Source organism: Dermacentor silvarum, chromosome 1 (assembly GCF_013339745.2).
Source record: "Dermacentor silvarum isolate Dsil-2018 chromosome 1, BIME_Dsil_1.4, whole genome shotgun sequence".
NCBI classification, from domain to species: domain Eukaryota; kingdom Metazoa; phylum Arthropoda; class Arachnida; order Ixodida; family Ixodidae; genus Dermacentor; species Dermacentor silvarum.
The window spans coordinates 428,249,894-428,267,267 of NC_051154.1; the positions used below are offsets into that span (position 1 = coordinate 428,249,894).

At 44.1% G+C, this 17,374-nt stretch overlaps 1 protein-coding gene across 1 annotated transcript in view; it reads left to right on the plus strand.

Annotated features, from left to right (window-relative positions):
• The window catches only part of LOC119437676 (chorion peroxidase-like), a 101,464-nt gene that overhangs the window by 50,750 nt on the left and 33,340 nt on the right, over positions 1-17,374 (plus strand). Inside the window, exons 12-14 of the mRNA XM_037704665.2 lie at positions 3,172-3,308; positions 14,528-14,695; positions 15,538-15,740. Coding sequence (XP_037560593.1) covers positions 3,172-3,308; positions 14,528-14,695; positions 15,538-15,740 — 508 coding nt within the window. The remainder of the gene's footprint in view (positions 1-3,171; positions 3,309-14,527; positions 14,696-15,537; positions 15,741-17,374) is intronic.

Here is a 17,374-nt window from a genome sequence, read left to right on the forward strand (position 1 = left end):
AGCGTAGTGCATTCAAGAGAGATAATAGAGATCCGATATGCTGGGAGTTTAAATGCCTTGTGAAGCAATGCACACTGCCAGTATTCTACTCTTGTACGAGCCATCAATGTAACTGAGCCAGAACTGTTGCACGGAAAGTAGTTTGTACCTGTCTTCCTCAGCGTATTTACAGTCGGTCGCAAAAGTTTAAGCACAGATTTCACGACAAACGTGAATTTCTGGTCTGTTTAGGCCTAGTACTTCTGATTTAGGGCCTAGAAACAATAATTCATAATAGGACGACATCGATTTGCGAGAAACATATTATAGTCACGGCCTCTCAGTTTGGGTTTAGAAAGAATTGCTCAACTGTGACCGCACTCCTATGCATAAAAAACACATTTGGCAGGCACTTGAAGACAAGATGCTATAACTCTTGGCTATTTTATGGATTGTTTTAGGTCGTTTGACCGCAATAATTATGTAACGTCACTAAAAAAGCTGCAGATTTATTACTTCTGAAGTGTATTTTTGTCAATAACTAAATCTTGCCTGGAATTACGCCAGCAGTCAGTTGGTATATATGAATAAATGTCCAGCCTAAAGCCTATTAAAGCTGGAGTTCCACAAGGACGCATCCTTGGTCTTTGCTTTTCAATATTTACATTAATGGCATTGTTAATGTGGCCATAGGACTACGCAATTTATAAATTATGCAGATGACACCAACCAGTTATTCACTTCTACCAATATCAACAAATGGGTTGATCATTCCAACGATGTATTCTATGAATTGTACGAGTGGGAGTGCACTATACCTACTCCCTATGAACACAAAGAAAACAAAAGGCTCTGTTGTTTCACCAAAAATGAGCGCTATATCGTTAACAGTGGCCTTATGATTGGCAATAGAATTATTGAAGTTGCGCGTGCCTCCAATAAAAGTTATTTTTCAGAAGCCTGTGGTTTGAAATGAACATTTAGACATGGTTACTAACACACTTGCTCGGGTGGTCGGAGTGTTCCCAAGATTGTGTTCATTACTACCAACGCACATAAAACTATTTATTTATATCACACCTTTTTTTTTTCCCATATTAGCTATTGCGTCTTGGTTTAGCGGAAAACCACTCAGTCAGGTCTTCAGAAACTTCACGTACCTTAAAAAAATACTCTGCGTGCTATTACAAACACCATTTTCTTGCTCGTACAGAACCACTATATACTAAGCTTGGGTTGCAGAAAATTGATTTACTGTGCAGTCATACTTCACGGAAACGCTGTTAGTTAAAAAAGTGCAAAAACAACCCTTTAATTGAGCAGCTGTCGAGCCTAACATAACCACTACCAATTACAGACCGCGTCACTATGACACATGGCACATACCTCACATACGAACTAACTAAGGTACCCAAATGTTCCAATAGATACTGACATCGCGTCTGAACTTACTGTGTCCTTAAAATGTAAAATTAATTCCTTACTATTACCAAATTTATGATATATGTGTTTCTTGTCGATATGAATTGTAATTTCATTCTGTTGTATGTATACTATACAATTGTCTTGTACACTATGTAATTTTTGTTTCTATTCTTAAAATGTTATTGTGGATGTATTGTTCTATTGCTAGAAATTGTATAACGCCTCTGCACTGAAGAAAGAAAATATGTATCCATATTTATTTATTGTCCCCGTCACCACTAATTTCTTTATAGTGGCATGAGCACCGAGAGATACTCCTGTTTATTACGCAGCAACTTCCGGTTAGGAACCGAATTCCGGTTTGTCACAGAGGGGAAGAAATTAAAAATAAATCATAAAAAATAAAACGTATTTATCGATGATTCTACTTATAGTTAATGATAGATATGACATCCGAGCGCAGGTTTAGTACAGTAATGAGCTAATAAAGTGTCAGGAATATTTAGAAAGGATTAAGGAAAGTCTAATTGCCGTATACCAAAACACACAATCGTACACTTCAGATACGCGCCGCATCAGTACAGGTTCCCGTGAAACTCCAAGACCAGAAGTGACGTCATCAGTGACGTCAAACTTAAACCAGCGGTACTCGCTTATTACTAATTAATATAATAACAACATAATTAGAGCTACACAGCACCTGACACAAAGTGAACGCCTGCCAAACAAAGCGGAGGGGTTACGTCATTCCCTCATCTCTCGCTTCTCCTCTCTCGGCGCGCACCTGCTCTGTCGCTCGCTCGCGTGCGCCAGCTGCGCACCGGCGCTCGTTACATGCTGTCCAGCAGCATAGGGGCACGTAACGTGCGCTTCGTGCGCCATCAGCTAGGGGGCTATGCGTCACGCCCTCCTCGCCCTCCTTCGCTACTTGAGCTGCTCCTCTAAGCGTGGCGGGAAACCGCCACGCTTAGATCTGAGCTCGGTCTTCCGAGTTCGGTTTCCCGCCCTACACCAGGGCACACCAACGCCGAGGTGCGAGTGCCACTAGCAGATAGTTACCTAAGTCAAGGATTAAGGTCGCTTCTGCTTTTTTTTCTGCCTTCTTAGACGGCCCAGGCCTTCGTAAATACAATTTTTAAAGCCTTTTGTCTGTGTTCCTGACATCGCACCATGCATATCTGTACTTGTGATGTCATGCATATAAACGTTTACTTCGGCTTTGAATTTAATGGACCATAGTGTAGGTTGAAAAAACTACCACAGACTGAAACATTCGATACGAGGTTATCGGCCCAGGTTTCGAGGGAATTCAGCTTTTCGCGAATACCGTCTGACATGAATTACATTTACGACAGTGTAATGGCAGTTTTATTAGCGTCTGGCAAGCAATGGACACCTCGTTCGGTACGCGATAGGTGCCTCTTGATTTGTATATCAGAGCCGCACAGTGTGACATATTTCACGCCTACAATGTAGATGTGCCATTCCGACGTAGTCTCACGGCTGCGGAAATCAATGTTGATTTCGAGGCTGAAATCGAACCCACAACCTCGAATTCAGCTACGCAATGCCATAGCCACTAAGACAACAGCAAAGCGTTCCTTCGCAACAACCGGTCGTGATTTCAGACGTTTTTTTTTTTGTAGTGCAAGCATGGATACGCCTGCACCACGCATCAAAGGAATGAGAAGACTTCATTTGTACTCTGGCCGTTGACATGGAGGCGCAAATGAAAGATGGTGTTGCACTTTTCTATTCACATTCCAGGTCGTGAAATCATGAAAGAATTTGACCTGTTGCTGACAGCCAGAGGCTACAGCAACAGCTACGACCCGGAGCTGAATGCCGGTATCGGAAATGTGTTCGCTGCGGCTTCGTACCGATACGGACACTCTCTGGTGCAGGTAAGTGGTAGGTCACCCAACTGGGCTGACAAAAACCGCGGTAATGTTTAGAACTGTGCCGCATAAAAACTAAATTTTATAGAGCCGGTAGCAAGATTCTGCCCATTTGATGAGAGGCCTATGCTTTATTGTTACTTTCTTTCACCTTGCTCATATATTATTTCGTTCCTTGCTTCATGCTGTGATTTCATTGACATCAGTTTTGTGCGACCAGTCTTATGCAAGCTCGAGCCGCAAACTAGCCTGTCTTGCTGCCCTGGGAGCAACCCAATAAAGCCGTAGGCGTGCGCAGGATTTTCCATTAGGGGGGGGGGGGGCGAGGTTTCCCCAGAGCGCCTCCCCCCTTTCTATCAACGCACTCCCACTGATGTCCTTCCGCCCATATTGTAGTGCTGCGACAAGATATGGTTATGAAACGTTTATTTCAACAATATTGAATTGTAACATATCGAAAATATTATTAAGCAGTTGGTTGCACTTTCTTGTGAAACGTCCGCAAAGAAAGGCCGTCCCTGCGCAGCTGAGGCGTCAGTGACACAACGCGCGTACAAAGAATTTTGATTCTTTCTAAACCAGAGAAAGATACGACACATATTCCATCTTTAACAGCACAGAATATTTAAAAACATTGCCTCAACGTGACTCTGCTAGTAGGGAAAATATAGTACACATACAGGGCAAACGCATGGGTGCACCTACACATGGCGATAGCTGTCCCATGGCGTCTGCAACGTTCATGCAGAGGACGAAAAAAAGCCTCCCAATACACAACGTAATGGAAACGCTTAAAAGCATTAGAATATACTGCAGATTAAAAATACGAGAAACAGCAAGTTACAATATTTAGAAATTATTGAAGATAAACGTCATGACATGCCCTTTTTTTTCTTCTGAGCATCCAATTGTACAGTTGATAATCTTACTTTCTGGCGCTTGATAGAAACATGTAATAAAAACAAGGGCTTTAATTACTTTTTTGCACAAGATAACACGCACGCATTATGTCATGCTCAACAAACATTATACAAACTAATGGATATGTTATGTGGTGGTAAAAATATTTTATGACTAGATTACTAAAAATGTGTAGCACGTGGAAGATATCGTACATTTTACCAATCGTGAAAAGTCTCAAGCGAAAATCTGCGCGATTTTGTCGCGGACTGTTCGATGACTGACTCAGAACTTGTTGACAATGCACTCTGTTGTTCAACGAAAGGTAAAAGCAGCCACCGAAGCCGGTCATGACTCATAGTTGAGCTCAGCTTTATTTTCACAATGGCGAGCTTTGAAAACGTCTGCTCGCATGAGCAGCTAGTGACAGGGAGAACTGCAAAGCCTTTAAGAATTAAAAAAAAGTCACTATAAACTAACGCTCCTAGGCCATTTTGTTGCTACCATTCTAGCCATTCATTACAGTCACCGAGCTTTATGTGCTCTGTGCTAACATGTGCCTTCAGAAAGCGGAGCTCAGCCCGCAAGCTGTCATATTCCTCGTCAAAATACTTAGTGACAACGTCTATCTCCTCGTCATTGGCAGTGAGGCTAGGCAGTGAGGCCAGGCAGACGGTCACATGAAGTTATCACAGGTAAACGATACGCGAAGACGCAGAGAACGTTCCCAGTTATCGTGCCCGCAACTTACCTATAGTGATACTTGAAGAACTCATCTCCTAAACTCTGAGGAAAAAAGAGAGTGTGTTACTCTTGTAGGAACGTCCTGCTTGCTAAGTATCCGTGAAGAGACGCGTCAACTGTCTTTTGGGCCACATGACTCTCCGACGAGAGAGTTTACGTGTGCTAAACTCGCAATACAATAAGTAAGAGTCCAAAGACTCTAATAAGACACAATAAGTAAGAGTCCAAAGACTCTTACTTATTGTGTAGCAAGACTCTTGCTGCAGAATATTAGTACCATCTGTATTATGAAGCATGATATATTGGAAACGAACCACCACTGCCCCAAGTGTCATCTGGTGGGTCAGGGCGCTACCAACTGTTGAGCTCGTTCAGCGCATAGGCGCGGCTCGCAGCCTCGTCAAAATAAATGCTGGACCGTGACAAGGGCACCTAGAAGCTAGAGCGTATCCTGGAAAAACAACCCGTGTGCTTTAATGTGAATGAAATCACTTTTTTTACCTTAATTTAAGAGGAAAAAATTAAATCCTGGCCACATTAGTTTTGTTAAATTTCACAGTATACATGGGTCGATCATCTCGCATTTCGGAGGCGTGGCACTTTGGCAGGATAAACAGAGGCTCACCACATTGCGACACACATATGGAGCGGCTTTGCTCCGGCAGTAACACGTGGATGACATGCACACTGCACAACAATGCCCGGGTCACCCCTCATTGGTGTTGTTCTATCTGGGGAAAATATCGCAATACCAGCAGCGTACGCAAACAAGCGTAGCAGTAAGTATTGCTGCGAGTTTTTCTAGATCTATGTTATACCGGGGAACGTTATTGGTGGCCAAAAGCCGGAATATCGAATACTACGTTAGACGCCTTCCAACTCGGTAGAGGGCCGTTGCAATCTAGGAAAACACGTTTTTCTTTAAATTAAGCATTCTCTTGGCACGTAATAAGTACTACGAGGTTTCGGTAATGGTGCTTCTTGCAGCAGTCCGCGCGAACCTTTTGTTTCCCTCTAGTGCCCCTTTAACAATAACGGGACCGACGCTACTGAGAAAAAATATGGGGGCAACTTGGCGCCCCCCCCCCCTAGATTATTGGAGGGGGCGGCCGCCTCCCCCCCGCCCCCCCCCCCCCCCCCCGTGCGCACGCCTATGAATACAGCACAGCAAAAAGCAGCCAACATGCTTTAACATTTCGTCGAAGATTTAGAGACAGAGACAGAAGAAAGGGGAAAGGCAGGCGGGTAAATCAGCAAGGAAAATGTGGTTTGCTACCCTACACTGGGGAAGCGAGGAAGAAGGGGGGAGGTCGTTCTATTCCGGGCAGCCAGGCCGGGCGTGGGCGCCCGACCGGGCCGCTGTATCTTGAAAGCCATCTGCGACAGGGACACAGTCCACCGTGCGCTGTGTTTCGAGACGCAGCACGAAAGTCCATTAGCTCGCAGCTACTGCGACGCTTCCTCACTCCAGCGTTTTGAGAGCCAGTTTCCGCGGTCACAAATTGAGATGCGTTCATGTCGGCTTGAGCGCGCGTGACACTAAGCTCGTTAATTTAGTTAGTATGCCTATGTTTTCAAGTATATACGGCCGATAAAACTAACACGGCCACTATTTTGCTATCGCAAACAATGATTCGCCTTTCGGGCGAAACTGCGACTTTCTTTAAATAAATAAATCAATAAAAGTGTCCAGTGATCGGAATCGAACAGAGAACCCCTTGCACAAAGCCCAATACTGTAACCATTACGCTATTGACGCTCTTCCCCGACAACGTTATGCCGCATAAAATTAATCCTCATAAACATCATTTGACATGTAAAACCCAGGAAATTATTTAAAATTAACTTACAAGTCATGATAGTCAAAACCTTGGCTGATCCCGAAAACAGTGCTGTCTAAAAATGTAAGCCGGTCCCGAAGATAGTGCAGTCGAATATTGTACGCCAATCCCGACAATGGTGCAGTCAGAAATGTAAGATTCCGACGCTGCTGCTGCTCCTCTCATGCGAGGGGTGGCGCGATTGAGCGCGTTGTGGAGTGACTGCGCATCTATTTCACCCGAAACTCGCTCGTTATGACTTTGTCTTTCATCGACTTCAGCTGGAAGTTGAATCGTATTCCAACTTTTTTATTGTCAATATAACATTATTATTGAAAAAAAAGGTAGCCGTATCTCATATAGCACGCCCAAGTCTTTTTTCTTCAATTTTCATTTCAATGAAAACATTAGGCTCGATTTTCTTCAGTTTCCGCCAGCTAAAGAAAGTGGCCAAAGTGACAAGCTGCAGTGGCAAATGGCTGCAGTCGAAACAGCGACAGTGCAGTCGCAAGAGGCATCGCAAGTGTAAAGAATTACTCTCGGGCCAGGTAGGGCAGTTTTTTCATGGGTTCGGGCCGGGCTCGGGCACGGACTTTCTGGTGATGTGCACGTAACGTGCAGCAAGTTATCCTCGCGCATGTCAACTCTGAAAAATCTGTTGCCCCGGCGCAGCTGGAAGCTAGCAGTGCTACTCCTGTGTACTTCCCTTTTCTTCATCCGTCGAATTTGGCGCTGTTTGAACAGAATGTAAAAGTCCAGAAAGATCGAAGTCACCTCAACCCAAAGGATGCCATTGTATTCCTTACCTAAATCAATGTAATTAATGCTTTCAGCGTGGTGTAAGCGCGTTCGCGACTTGCTGATTCTTCAAAAGCGAATTAGTAAAACGATGACTGGTTAGATAAGATAATTCGTCACGCAGCTGAAGTATGACACTGCGTCCATCCATGATTGCACGCATGTTCTCAACCGGTCACCGAGCCGCAGCGCATTACGCTGCACCATGGAGGAACGAGAAGCTTTCTTTCTCCATTGACTCCATCCATGCGCTGCGCTCACGACCGGTCGTGGCTGCGCTTTGGCTAGAGTGTACTAGAATACGGTTGAGTGGGACGAGCGGCTGGGGCGGCGCATGCTCTGCAATGAGGCGCCCGACATGGAAAATACTGTGGTGGTGCTGCGATAGAAGTGGATTAGGCCGCATCAAGGTCGCGCTGTTGGAAACTGTTAGCGATACTGCTCGGCAGGTTCATTCGTACTACTTTGCGTGCTGGTATTTGCGTTCAGACGGCTCAAATGGTGTTCATAATTGCATATGACATGTATTTATTCCTTAAGAATAAATTCCTTTCATTCTTTTCTTTATTTTTATTTTTTAATGCCGCTGGGTGGTCTTTTTCGGTATCGGGCCGGGTTCGGGCCGGTTTCGAGCCGGGCCGGGCCGGGCCGGGCCGGGCGGGTAACGTAGAATATTTCCGGGCCCGGGCCGGGCCCGGGTCGCACCATAAAACTTTTGGTCGGGCTCGGGCGGGCAGCCCAACGTAAAAACGGGCCCGGGCCGGGCCTGGGCACAAAAAATCGGCCCGTGCAGTGCTCTAATAGACATATCATTTCATGTCATCTTTACGTACGTTGTAAAACGTTCAAAGACTGTTTCACTTTTTTAAGCACGAAAAAAAGTGTGCCCTTTTGCGTGCTTTGAAGGCGGGAAAGGGAAGGTGTGATCTCACATGAAAGTTATGACACTGCGTCAACATTTGGCGGACGGGGTGCATGATACTTTTCTATCGGTACAGTGCAAATCGAAGTGAAAAAAAAGTCTCGTATTGCGCAGTAAATTACAAAATGCAAGACCCTAAGGCTCGGTGATGAGCAATTGTGACAGCTTTGCTTCTTTATGGCATGGGTCCATTTCCTAACACGCTGTGTTAGGAACCCCAACGTCTTCATTTTTCTTTTTTGCGATTGGCAATGGCAGCAAATGCGCCGTCAATTAGTGCAGAACGTGTTCCACCGCTGGCTTTTCATCTGCATCTTCTAGTGTGCACAAAACATTTACCTTTCGTGTATACACAACGCGGTGGCGCACTTGCAGTGCAATTAGTAAAGAGAGCATGGCAGCTATATTTCCTTTTGTCAAAAGAGTTTTCAAAACACCCTTACATGTCTAATGTTCTCCTATGAAAGTAACAAGTTTTTTTTTATGAGCGCTGTAATTTCACCTAAAATATCAAAAAGAGTGAAATCATACGATTGCACTCGCGAGTCATCATGAGCCTATTTTTATGCCCACTGCAGGAAGGAGGCCTCTTCTAGTGATCTCCAATCACTCATGTCTGCGCTAGCTCATTCGAACTTGCGCGTGCAAATTGCCTAAATCCATCGCCCCACCAAGTTTTTTGCCGTCCTCGATTGCGCTTCCCTTTTCTTCGCACCCATTCGGTAACTCTAATGGTTCACTGGTTATGTACCCTACGCATTACATGGCCTGCCCAGCTCCATTTATTTCTCATAATGCCAACTGGAATATCGGCTATCACCGTTTGGTCTCTGATCCACACCGGTCCCTTCCTGTATGTTCTCGAGCTTCTATGTTAACCTCCAAGTTTCTGCCACGTATGTTAGCACCGGTAGAATGCAATGATGGTACACTTTTCCACGACAGTGGTAGACTTCCAGTCCGAATTTAGTAACATATCTGCCAAATGCACTCCAACCCATCATTATTTTTCTGTAAACTTTTTTCTAATGACCAGGGTGCCCTGTGAGGAATTGACCTAGTTAAACGCTTTCCTGCACAGACTGTATAGGCTGACTGGCAATCATGAATTCTTGTTCTCTTGTCAGGCTATTGAATATTGCCCTTGTCTTCTCCATATTAATATTCAACCCTACTCTTGTCCTCAATCAGTCATTACAACCTATCCCCAGTGTTGTCGAACAGGACAATGTCATCTGGAAACCGAAGGTTTTTGAGATATTCGCCGTTGAAACTCACTCCTAAGCCTTCCCAGTCTAATCGCTTGAATACTTCTTCTAAACATGCAGCCATTGTATCTCCTGGCCTAACCACTTTCTTCATTGGTAATTTTCTACTTTTCTTGTGGAGACATAAGGTAGCTTCGGAATTTTTGTGGATATTTCCCAAAATATTCACGTGTCTCCTCTACTCCTTCATAACGCAATGGCTCCATAACTGCTGGCATCTCTACTGAATCAAAAGCCTTTTCATAATATATAAATGCCTTATAGCAAAGTTGATTGTACTCCACAGATATTTAAATCACCTGATTGATGACAGGGATGCGATGCATTGTAGAATATCCCTTCATGAAGCAACTCTTGGTTGATTGAAGTGTTGCCGTCATTCCATTGGAAATTATCTTTTAGAATTTTTATGCGAAACTGAAATCCAGCTAATGGGCCGGTACTTGTTCATTCTTTAGCGTTTGCCTTCCCATGGATTAGTATGATGTTGGCATTCTACCAGCTCTTTGGTACACTTGATGTCGTGAGGCTTTGCGTATAAATGGCGAGAGTAACATACGCTATTCGTGGTACGGGAAATGGCTGGTACCGTGATTTCCCAGTCGCACCTTGAAAGTGTTGGCAATCTTCCATAAAATGCAATAGGAAACAAATTATACTACCATGTTCTCCATAAATCTGTCAAATTGCTGGTGGCAAAGCGCCTGATAGTGCTCTTTCCTAAAAAGAATTAAGCTATAGCGCTGTTCACATTACTAGACGTCTATGGAGTTTATGGTCTCTCCAGCCACAGATACCCCGTTCAGTTATAAATGCGCATTACGATTGGAAGCCTCTCAAGCTGAAATAGTATATGTTTCAAGCTGCTGCTCACGATAAATCAAAAGTGAACACTTTATTTCACAACAGCGAAAAGTATAGCAGGTGCATTAGTTATACTAGAAAAGACAGCACCGTTTTGTAGAGAAGCTGAAACGAGCAATTGGTCACACACCTTGAGGAATATTTATTTTAGCCGAATTCTCTCTACAAATAACCGGGTCGAAAGGAGCGCTTCAAAAATAAAGTATTGCGGCACTGCATTCGCCTGCCGCACCATCCAACGCCAAAGAAAATCCGCTAGGACTGATAAATGCACGCTCAGTGGTTTCGCCCCCGCTATCTTCGTGGCACAAGAAAGCCGTTGTGAGCCAAAACAACCACACCAAATTTTTTGAAATTTCTAAACGGCACCACAGAAAAAAACAGAAAAACACAATTACAAGAAAAGACACGATAACACAAGAACCAACTCCCAACTGCAGGGTGTATTCGCGATAGATTGAACAATATTTACCAACACGTGGTAAACAAAGAAATTGAAAAGTTAGCCGTTCAAAATGAAATGTCCGTTCTCATCAAAATGTCCTTTCTGCAAATGAAGATAACTGATACGTTTATCTTTTTTACAGTGTATATGCTCTGCCTCGATTTTCTGTCGAATCCAGGCGGTGCAGCCGCATTTTTCGTAGTGCGAGGCAATGTGCGACTGACAGTTTTCCCGGTGTAGACAGCTCGTGCTCCCTTAATATTATATATACACAGTGTCCGGTGTGTCCGATATAGGCCGAGCCGCACGAGACAGTGAGATTGTACGGCACCTGCGTGGCACATTGAATTGCCTGTGACCTTGGCTTCACGCCACAGCCATGTTTTACCTTGGCCTTTTTTTGGCTTTCACCTTTTCTCTTACGCGGACGCCATTCGGAACGGAAAAATCAACTTTTACACCGTGAAGGGCTTTTTGTCCATGAGAAAGTGCGTGAACGTATGGAACTATTGCGACTTCCCTAGCTTATTCTCCCGTTGTTTTCATTCCCGTTCCTGCTTTTTCTTAATTTGATTCCTCGAATTACATCTCACATGCTCTAGTCACGAGATATTCTAGGAAATACACGCATTCTATTCTGCCGACTTGTCTGGAAACACTACTATGTGTGCGTGTTCGGCGGTCCATAAACATGTCCTGATCGCATGGAAAGTCTGCATATATCGAAATATTGCAATAATGGAAAGTACTCTTGTTATACTATGCACCTAACGGTGGATAGTATTATCCCTCATAAATTATGTTTTTTTTTATATTTAGAGAAAAAAATATGAGATCAAATTCACCTGTGGTGCCACATCTGTCGGACCAGATGGAGTCGGTATATCTGCGATGCGCTGATGAACACCGTGGAACAGCATTCATACGATTCAGCCTTAAAACTCGCTCTGTCTTGGCACAACTTTTATTTTTGGCTGCCTGAAGTGATTATTTTGGCACTACCACATATTGCAGTGTTTACTTTTCTTCAGTGAAGTGAAGTTTGCCAGAAGAAATCTTCAATAGGAGGGATACTCACAGAATGCACAGATTTGAAAGAAAACTGCTTGTACTTGCACCTTGTTCGCATAACCATCGAAACCGGAAGCGGAGCGAATGACAACATGATGAAACATGCCGCCAAGACAGCCAGGGCGATGAATGTGAACTGGTTACCGTGGTACATTCCACACACACCATAGAAATGCTCGACGCTGCGGTACTCGTCTTGAAAGCGGTGACGCTGCCCTTGACAAGAAGCATACTGAAAACACTTAGGAGAGGGTGTAGAGTTGTTGTTTTCGTTCAGTTACGATGAAACACAAAAGCACGCAACTGCGAAGAGATGGAAGTGAGCATGAACGACTAGCGTGCGCAGGACAAAGGAATACATCACACTAGCGCGCGCGCGCGCTTGTATAGAGGAGCAAATAGAGGGCGATGATAGACGGCGCAAATAGACGGCATTAGAAACGCCTGTTTCTAATGAGAGGCATTTGACGAGGCGCTATTGACCTCTTAGCTACATTGGCAATAGTAAAACAAGCTTACGAACGTGGTTAGCCTAAATGAGTAGATTATACTTTATATATAGGAGGTCTGCACCGAAACTTCGTGCTATATGGTTAAAACCAATCATTTTACACACTTTCAGATGCATCACTGTGGTAACCTTCAAAATACCCTCAATTAAAAACAATACACTGGTTCCACCTCTTCTTTCATTGCTGAAAGCATCCTTGGAAGCCCTCTTCAGTTAGATGTTTCTGCAGGGATGTAGTTTCTTTTGATTTGCCGTCATATCCCAGCAATGTGACCCCCAAAGAACCAGTTTGCATTCTGGTAACCAACAAAAAGTTGCAAGGCGGCTATCTCTCGTCAAATTTGAAGCCACAAAGCGCACATGATTTCACGAACGCTTCAGGACCTCGACGTAGAAGGCTTCATTGGCAGTTTGACCTACAGGTACAAATTTTTGGGGCACATATGTGTGGCAACAAAAAAAAGAAACACGTTAAAAATGACTGTTACTTTTGTTCTTCCGCACTTTGTTAGACCTTGCCTAACCTTTCCTTCTCCACTCCTTGACCTGCAACTTTATCTCAATGTCGTGTTTGTAAATCCGAGTTACGACCCCGGTGATGACTCTTTCCACGAATTAATCGCGGTCGTCGGAGGTTTCCCAATCAACCCAACATTCTTTTCCTCGCAAATTTTACTCTGGAGTCATCTTGGCAAAAATATATTTTTTTCCATCTCCATTTTTTAAGTCAAATTCCGCTTACCAGACAACTTTTCCCCGAACCAAGTCTTTTTGCTATCATTCTAACTGTCATTCGCCTTTCACTGAGCACAAGAGAATGGACCCGATCGAAGTTTCCATTTTAGCCCGATGTGGAGGAGCGTCCTCATATTGCATCGTCCTTGGGGTTTTCACGGCCTTCCCGAAAACGCCTGGACCCACTTGATCCCACTTATTTCCTTTACATCTTCGCATGGCGCCAGGCGTTAGTGAGCAAAAATTCTAAACGTAAAATCCGTAAAAAAAATCGTAAAGTACGACCTAACCACAACCTACAGACGTGCTAGCGTCGGATTCTATTTTAAATATACGAGAAAAAAGCCTGATAAGCACCCAGGGATCTTTGAATGCTATCGCGTTCCACTCTTAAAGGTGAAGCTTAAGCGTCCTCCAATTCTGATGGTGTTTCACCGTACTTTGGTTCTATAGGCACCATGGAGGGCAATGTTCAAAACCGAGCCTCTCTAAATTTTGATCGGGCCCCATGTCACAGAAAATACGGTATCAGTGTCGGCGTCAACGGCGTACAATAACGCTATCACGTTGCCTCTTAAAGGCGAAGCTTAAGCGTACTCCAAGTTTTTTTTTTAACTTTGTATGTAGTTTGTAAAATGCTTCGACACACAAGTATCATATATTTTATTGTAGATCTCAAGGCCCGCGTACGGGTTATTACTTGATGGGTGTGAGTTGAATGTACTAAAGAATATAGATGTGGGTGGTCCATAGCGATGAGAGTCTTTGAAAAGTCAGTCATCAGGGTAGCGTGGGCGTAAACATTGTTATAATTTTTGGCTCCGCGTCAGTGGGAGTTCTGCGTAAATATGTGTTTTTTTAGCTTGATGATAATAAATGACGTCGGAGTGGCTGTCTAAGGATGAACTGGGAATATGGGGTTGTCAGTTGGGGAGGTGTGCGGAAAAAACAAATCTGCGTTAAAGGCACAGGCGTGCGATCTTGCGGCGTGAGGCAAGGGTAAGAAGCTAAAGCCAAGCTTGTAGGACAAAATGCTAGAGTTAAGGGGAAAATTGCTGAAAATGAGTCTAGTCGCACAGTGTAGGAGCAACGCTTGCATGAATTTTGTATTAACCCGTCAAACGTATTCGTCTATTATTTCTTCCAGGGCCATATTGATCTCATCAACGAGGATGGCTCGGTGCACAAGAGATTACCGCTGGCATCGCAATTCTTTAACCCGGCTGAACTTACGGAACCAGGAAACATCGACCGATTTTACCGTGGTCTCATCACCCAACCATCTCAGAGCTATGACGGCTTCATGAGCGAGCAGGTATTCAGAATCAGGAGAATCACTGCAGAATCAACAGAGCGAAACTAGTAGGCAACAGAAAAGCGTGAACTTTTTACAGATCTGAGACAGTTTCGACTCATCCTTAAGAAAAAAGAACAAATGGCAATGACTCTTGATTGGTATTACGGTTTATTTATAAGTAGGCTAAAAAGACATGTTATTCAGGGTGCATTCAGGTGATAAATTCGCTATAACGCTACTTTGCAGCTGCTTCAGAACAAGGCTGGAGATCTATGTATGAGCCTCTTGTTCTTGTTGGTTGTCATGAACTGGTTTGCGTTTATACAACCGTTGTATTTCCTTTGTTGTCTCTGTATCCTGCGACAAAATTAAAATGGAAATATAAATAATCTGCTTAGCCGTACCTTTCTTACGCGCGTTTTCTAAAAGTGGCATTCATAACATGATGACGCGTTCTAGATTACCGGGTGATACGTTGGTATATTTTGCTTCAGACTCTGTAGCACGTGTGCCTTACGTAGCTGGATTGTTCGCATGTCTTGCGAGTTTGCGAAATTGTAAAAAAGTTTTATTTCCTTATCCTAGTTAAAATGGTAAACAACCAGTGGCACTTATTCATTTCAACACTCCGTAATCCTCTAATGAAATAGACAACTGTGGCAGCGCAGTTTGAGCGTATTGGGAGGGTGCGCTCGTCTACTACATGTAATATGAATACTTGCCCACTTGACGCATGGCAGGTAATTATTCTTCAACCATGTAGAGCTCTGGCTTCTAAGTGCAGGTAGAACACGCAGTTTCTGGTTCCACATGCCCGTGCACTGCGATAATTTTGCTCCTTATGTTGGCCTCTCCCGCAGCTGACGAACCATCTTTTCGAGCCTCCTGGTTTCCCCTTCGGAACAGACTTGGCCGCTTTGAACGTCCAGCGTGGACGTGACCATGGCCTACCCAGCTACAATGACTGGCGCGAGTTCTGCGGTCTACCACGAATCACAGATTTCTCGGAGCTGGCCGACGTCATGTCTCCGCAGGCTGCCCAAGCCTTCGCTCAGGTGTACAAGTAAGAGCACCATAGCTATTTTGCTACTGATAAGGCGCGCTGAGACATTACCTACTGCTTGTTATAAAACATAAGAGAATACGTGAATTTTCACCACGAAAGTGGTTGGTCGTGGGATCCGCTTTCCTGGCCGGCTCTGTGCTAAGGAACGTTTGACAACTATCTCCTAATATCCGGTAACTTTGTACGCCTATACAATTAAGCAGTAAAGAATTGCGTTTATCAATTCCTAGTAGTCAAGACGCTCAGGGCAGCGCAAAGGAAATGAATAGAAGAATAACGACAGCTTGAACTTGTCATATGTTGGTACTCACAAGTAATCAACTGCACTTTGCCGGTATCCTCGAATAGAAAGTCTGTAATCGGTACATTGTGCCAGCACCAACCTACGCAAACTAAAGCTCGGTAGACAACGACGAAAACTTGAAATTAAAGTAAGCAACGCGCAGATGTTGATGGAACGCCAAATTATAGGCTTAATGTGATGACACACGAACACTGTAGTATGTTTTATAGAACAAAAGCGGGTAGCTCATTATATTTGAGAAAGGTGGAAGAAGTTGAATTTGGCTAGATAATGTGTAAAGACTATAACTGGTTGTCTATTAAAGTAGCACAATCCTAAGAAGAAATAAAAGGGAGCGAGAAAGGAGGATCTATGCGTTTTCCTGCTTCACGAAGGCGAGTTCCTCTTTAACACGCACTTCCCATGTCGCGGCCTTCTGAGGCAACCAAAAGAGGCGGAATGTTCTCCCTGTGTAATGTGCATCGCCGCCGACGGTGACCCGAACCTCGACTACAATGACTTGTTTCGACGGAAAGTAATACTAAGTAGCTTAACTTAATGTCTAAATTGTACCTTTCGAGACAAGCGACCACCACAATCAAACTTCTAGCCCACACAGGACCTGCCATCCGAGAATGGTTCAACCTGAAAGCAGCGTCCTGCTGCTGACGCACAGCGAAATGAGCCCGTGCTCAGGCATCTCTGACTAGGCGCCGCATATACGAGCCAGCCTTTCTCGCTTTGATGCATGAAATTAGGCTGAGGAGAAGGTAAAGCTACATCACGGGCACGTATTTGTGGTAGTTTTAAAGCGCCATCAGTGACGGCCTCGAACCAAAAGCAAAATGTGTTTGCTGGCGCCATCAGCACGTAGCCAGGCGGTGGGAACACATCACTGAGAAAATTATAGAGCAACACGAAAAACTCCCGATACAGCTTTCTGTTGCTCAATACGTGCTACATAAAAGTGTTTTTCCGAACGTGAAAGAAGCCCGCGAATGCAAGCAAAGTGCTCCGAGCAGCCAGTTGCGCGGCAATTCTGCGTGTATTCGCTGGCTTCTTTCACACTCACAAAATCACATTTATGTAGCACGTATTGAGCAAGAGAAAGCTGTATTGGGAGTTTTTCATGTTGCTCTACAACTTTCTCATTGACACTTTGATAGTTAGGGCAGTACTTCTCGACTTAGATAATTAATTATAATTACCCAATTAAATCTCAGTAACGAAAAAATTACTGGCGGCTACTCCACTTCACTGAAAACAATGAGCACTAGGTTTGCTTTGCGTAACGCAGTTCCTCTTTTTTGAAATCGTGCTGCGTGATGGCTGCGACACCCTGTATATG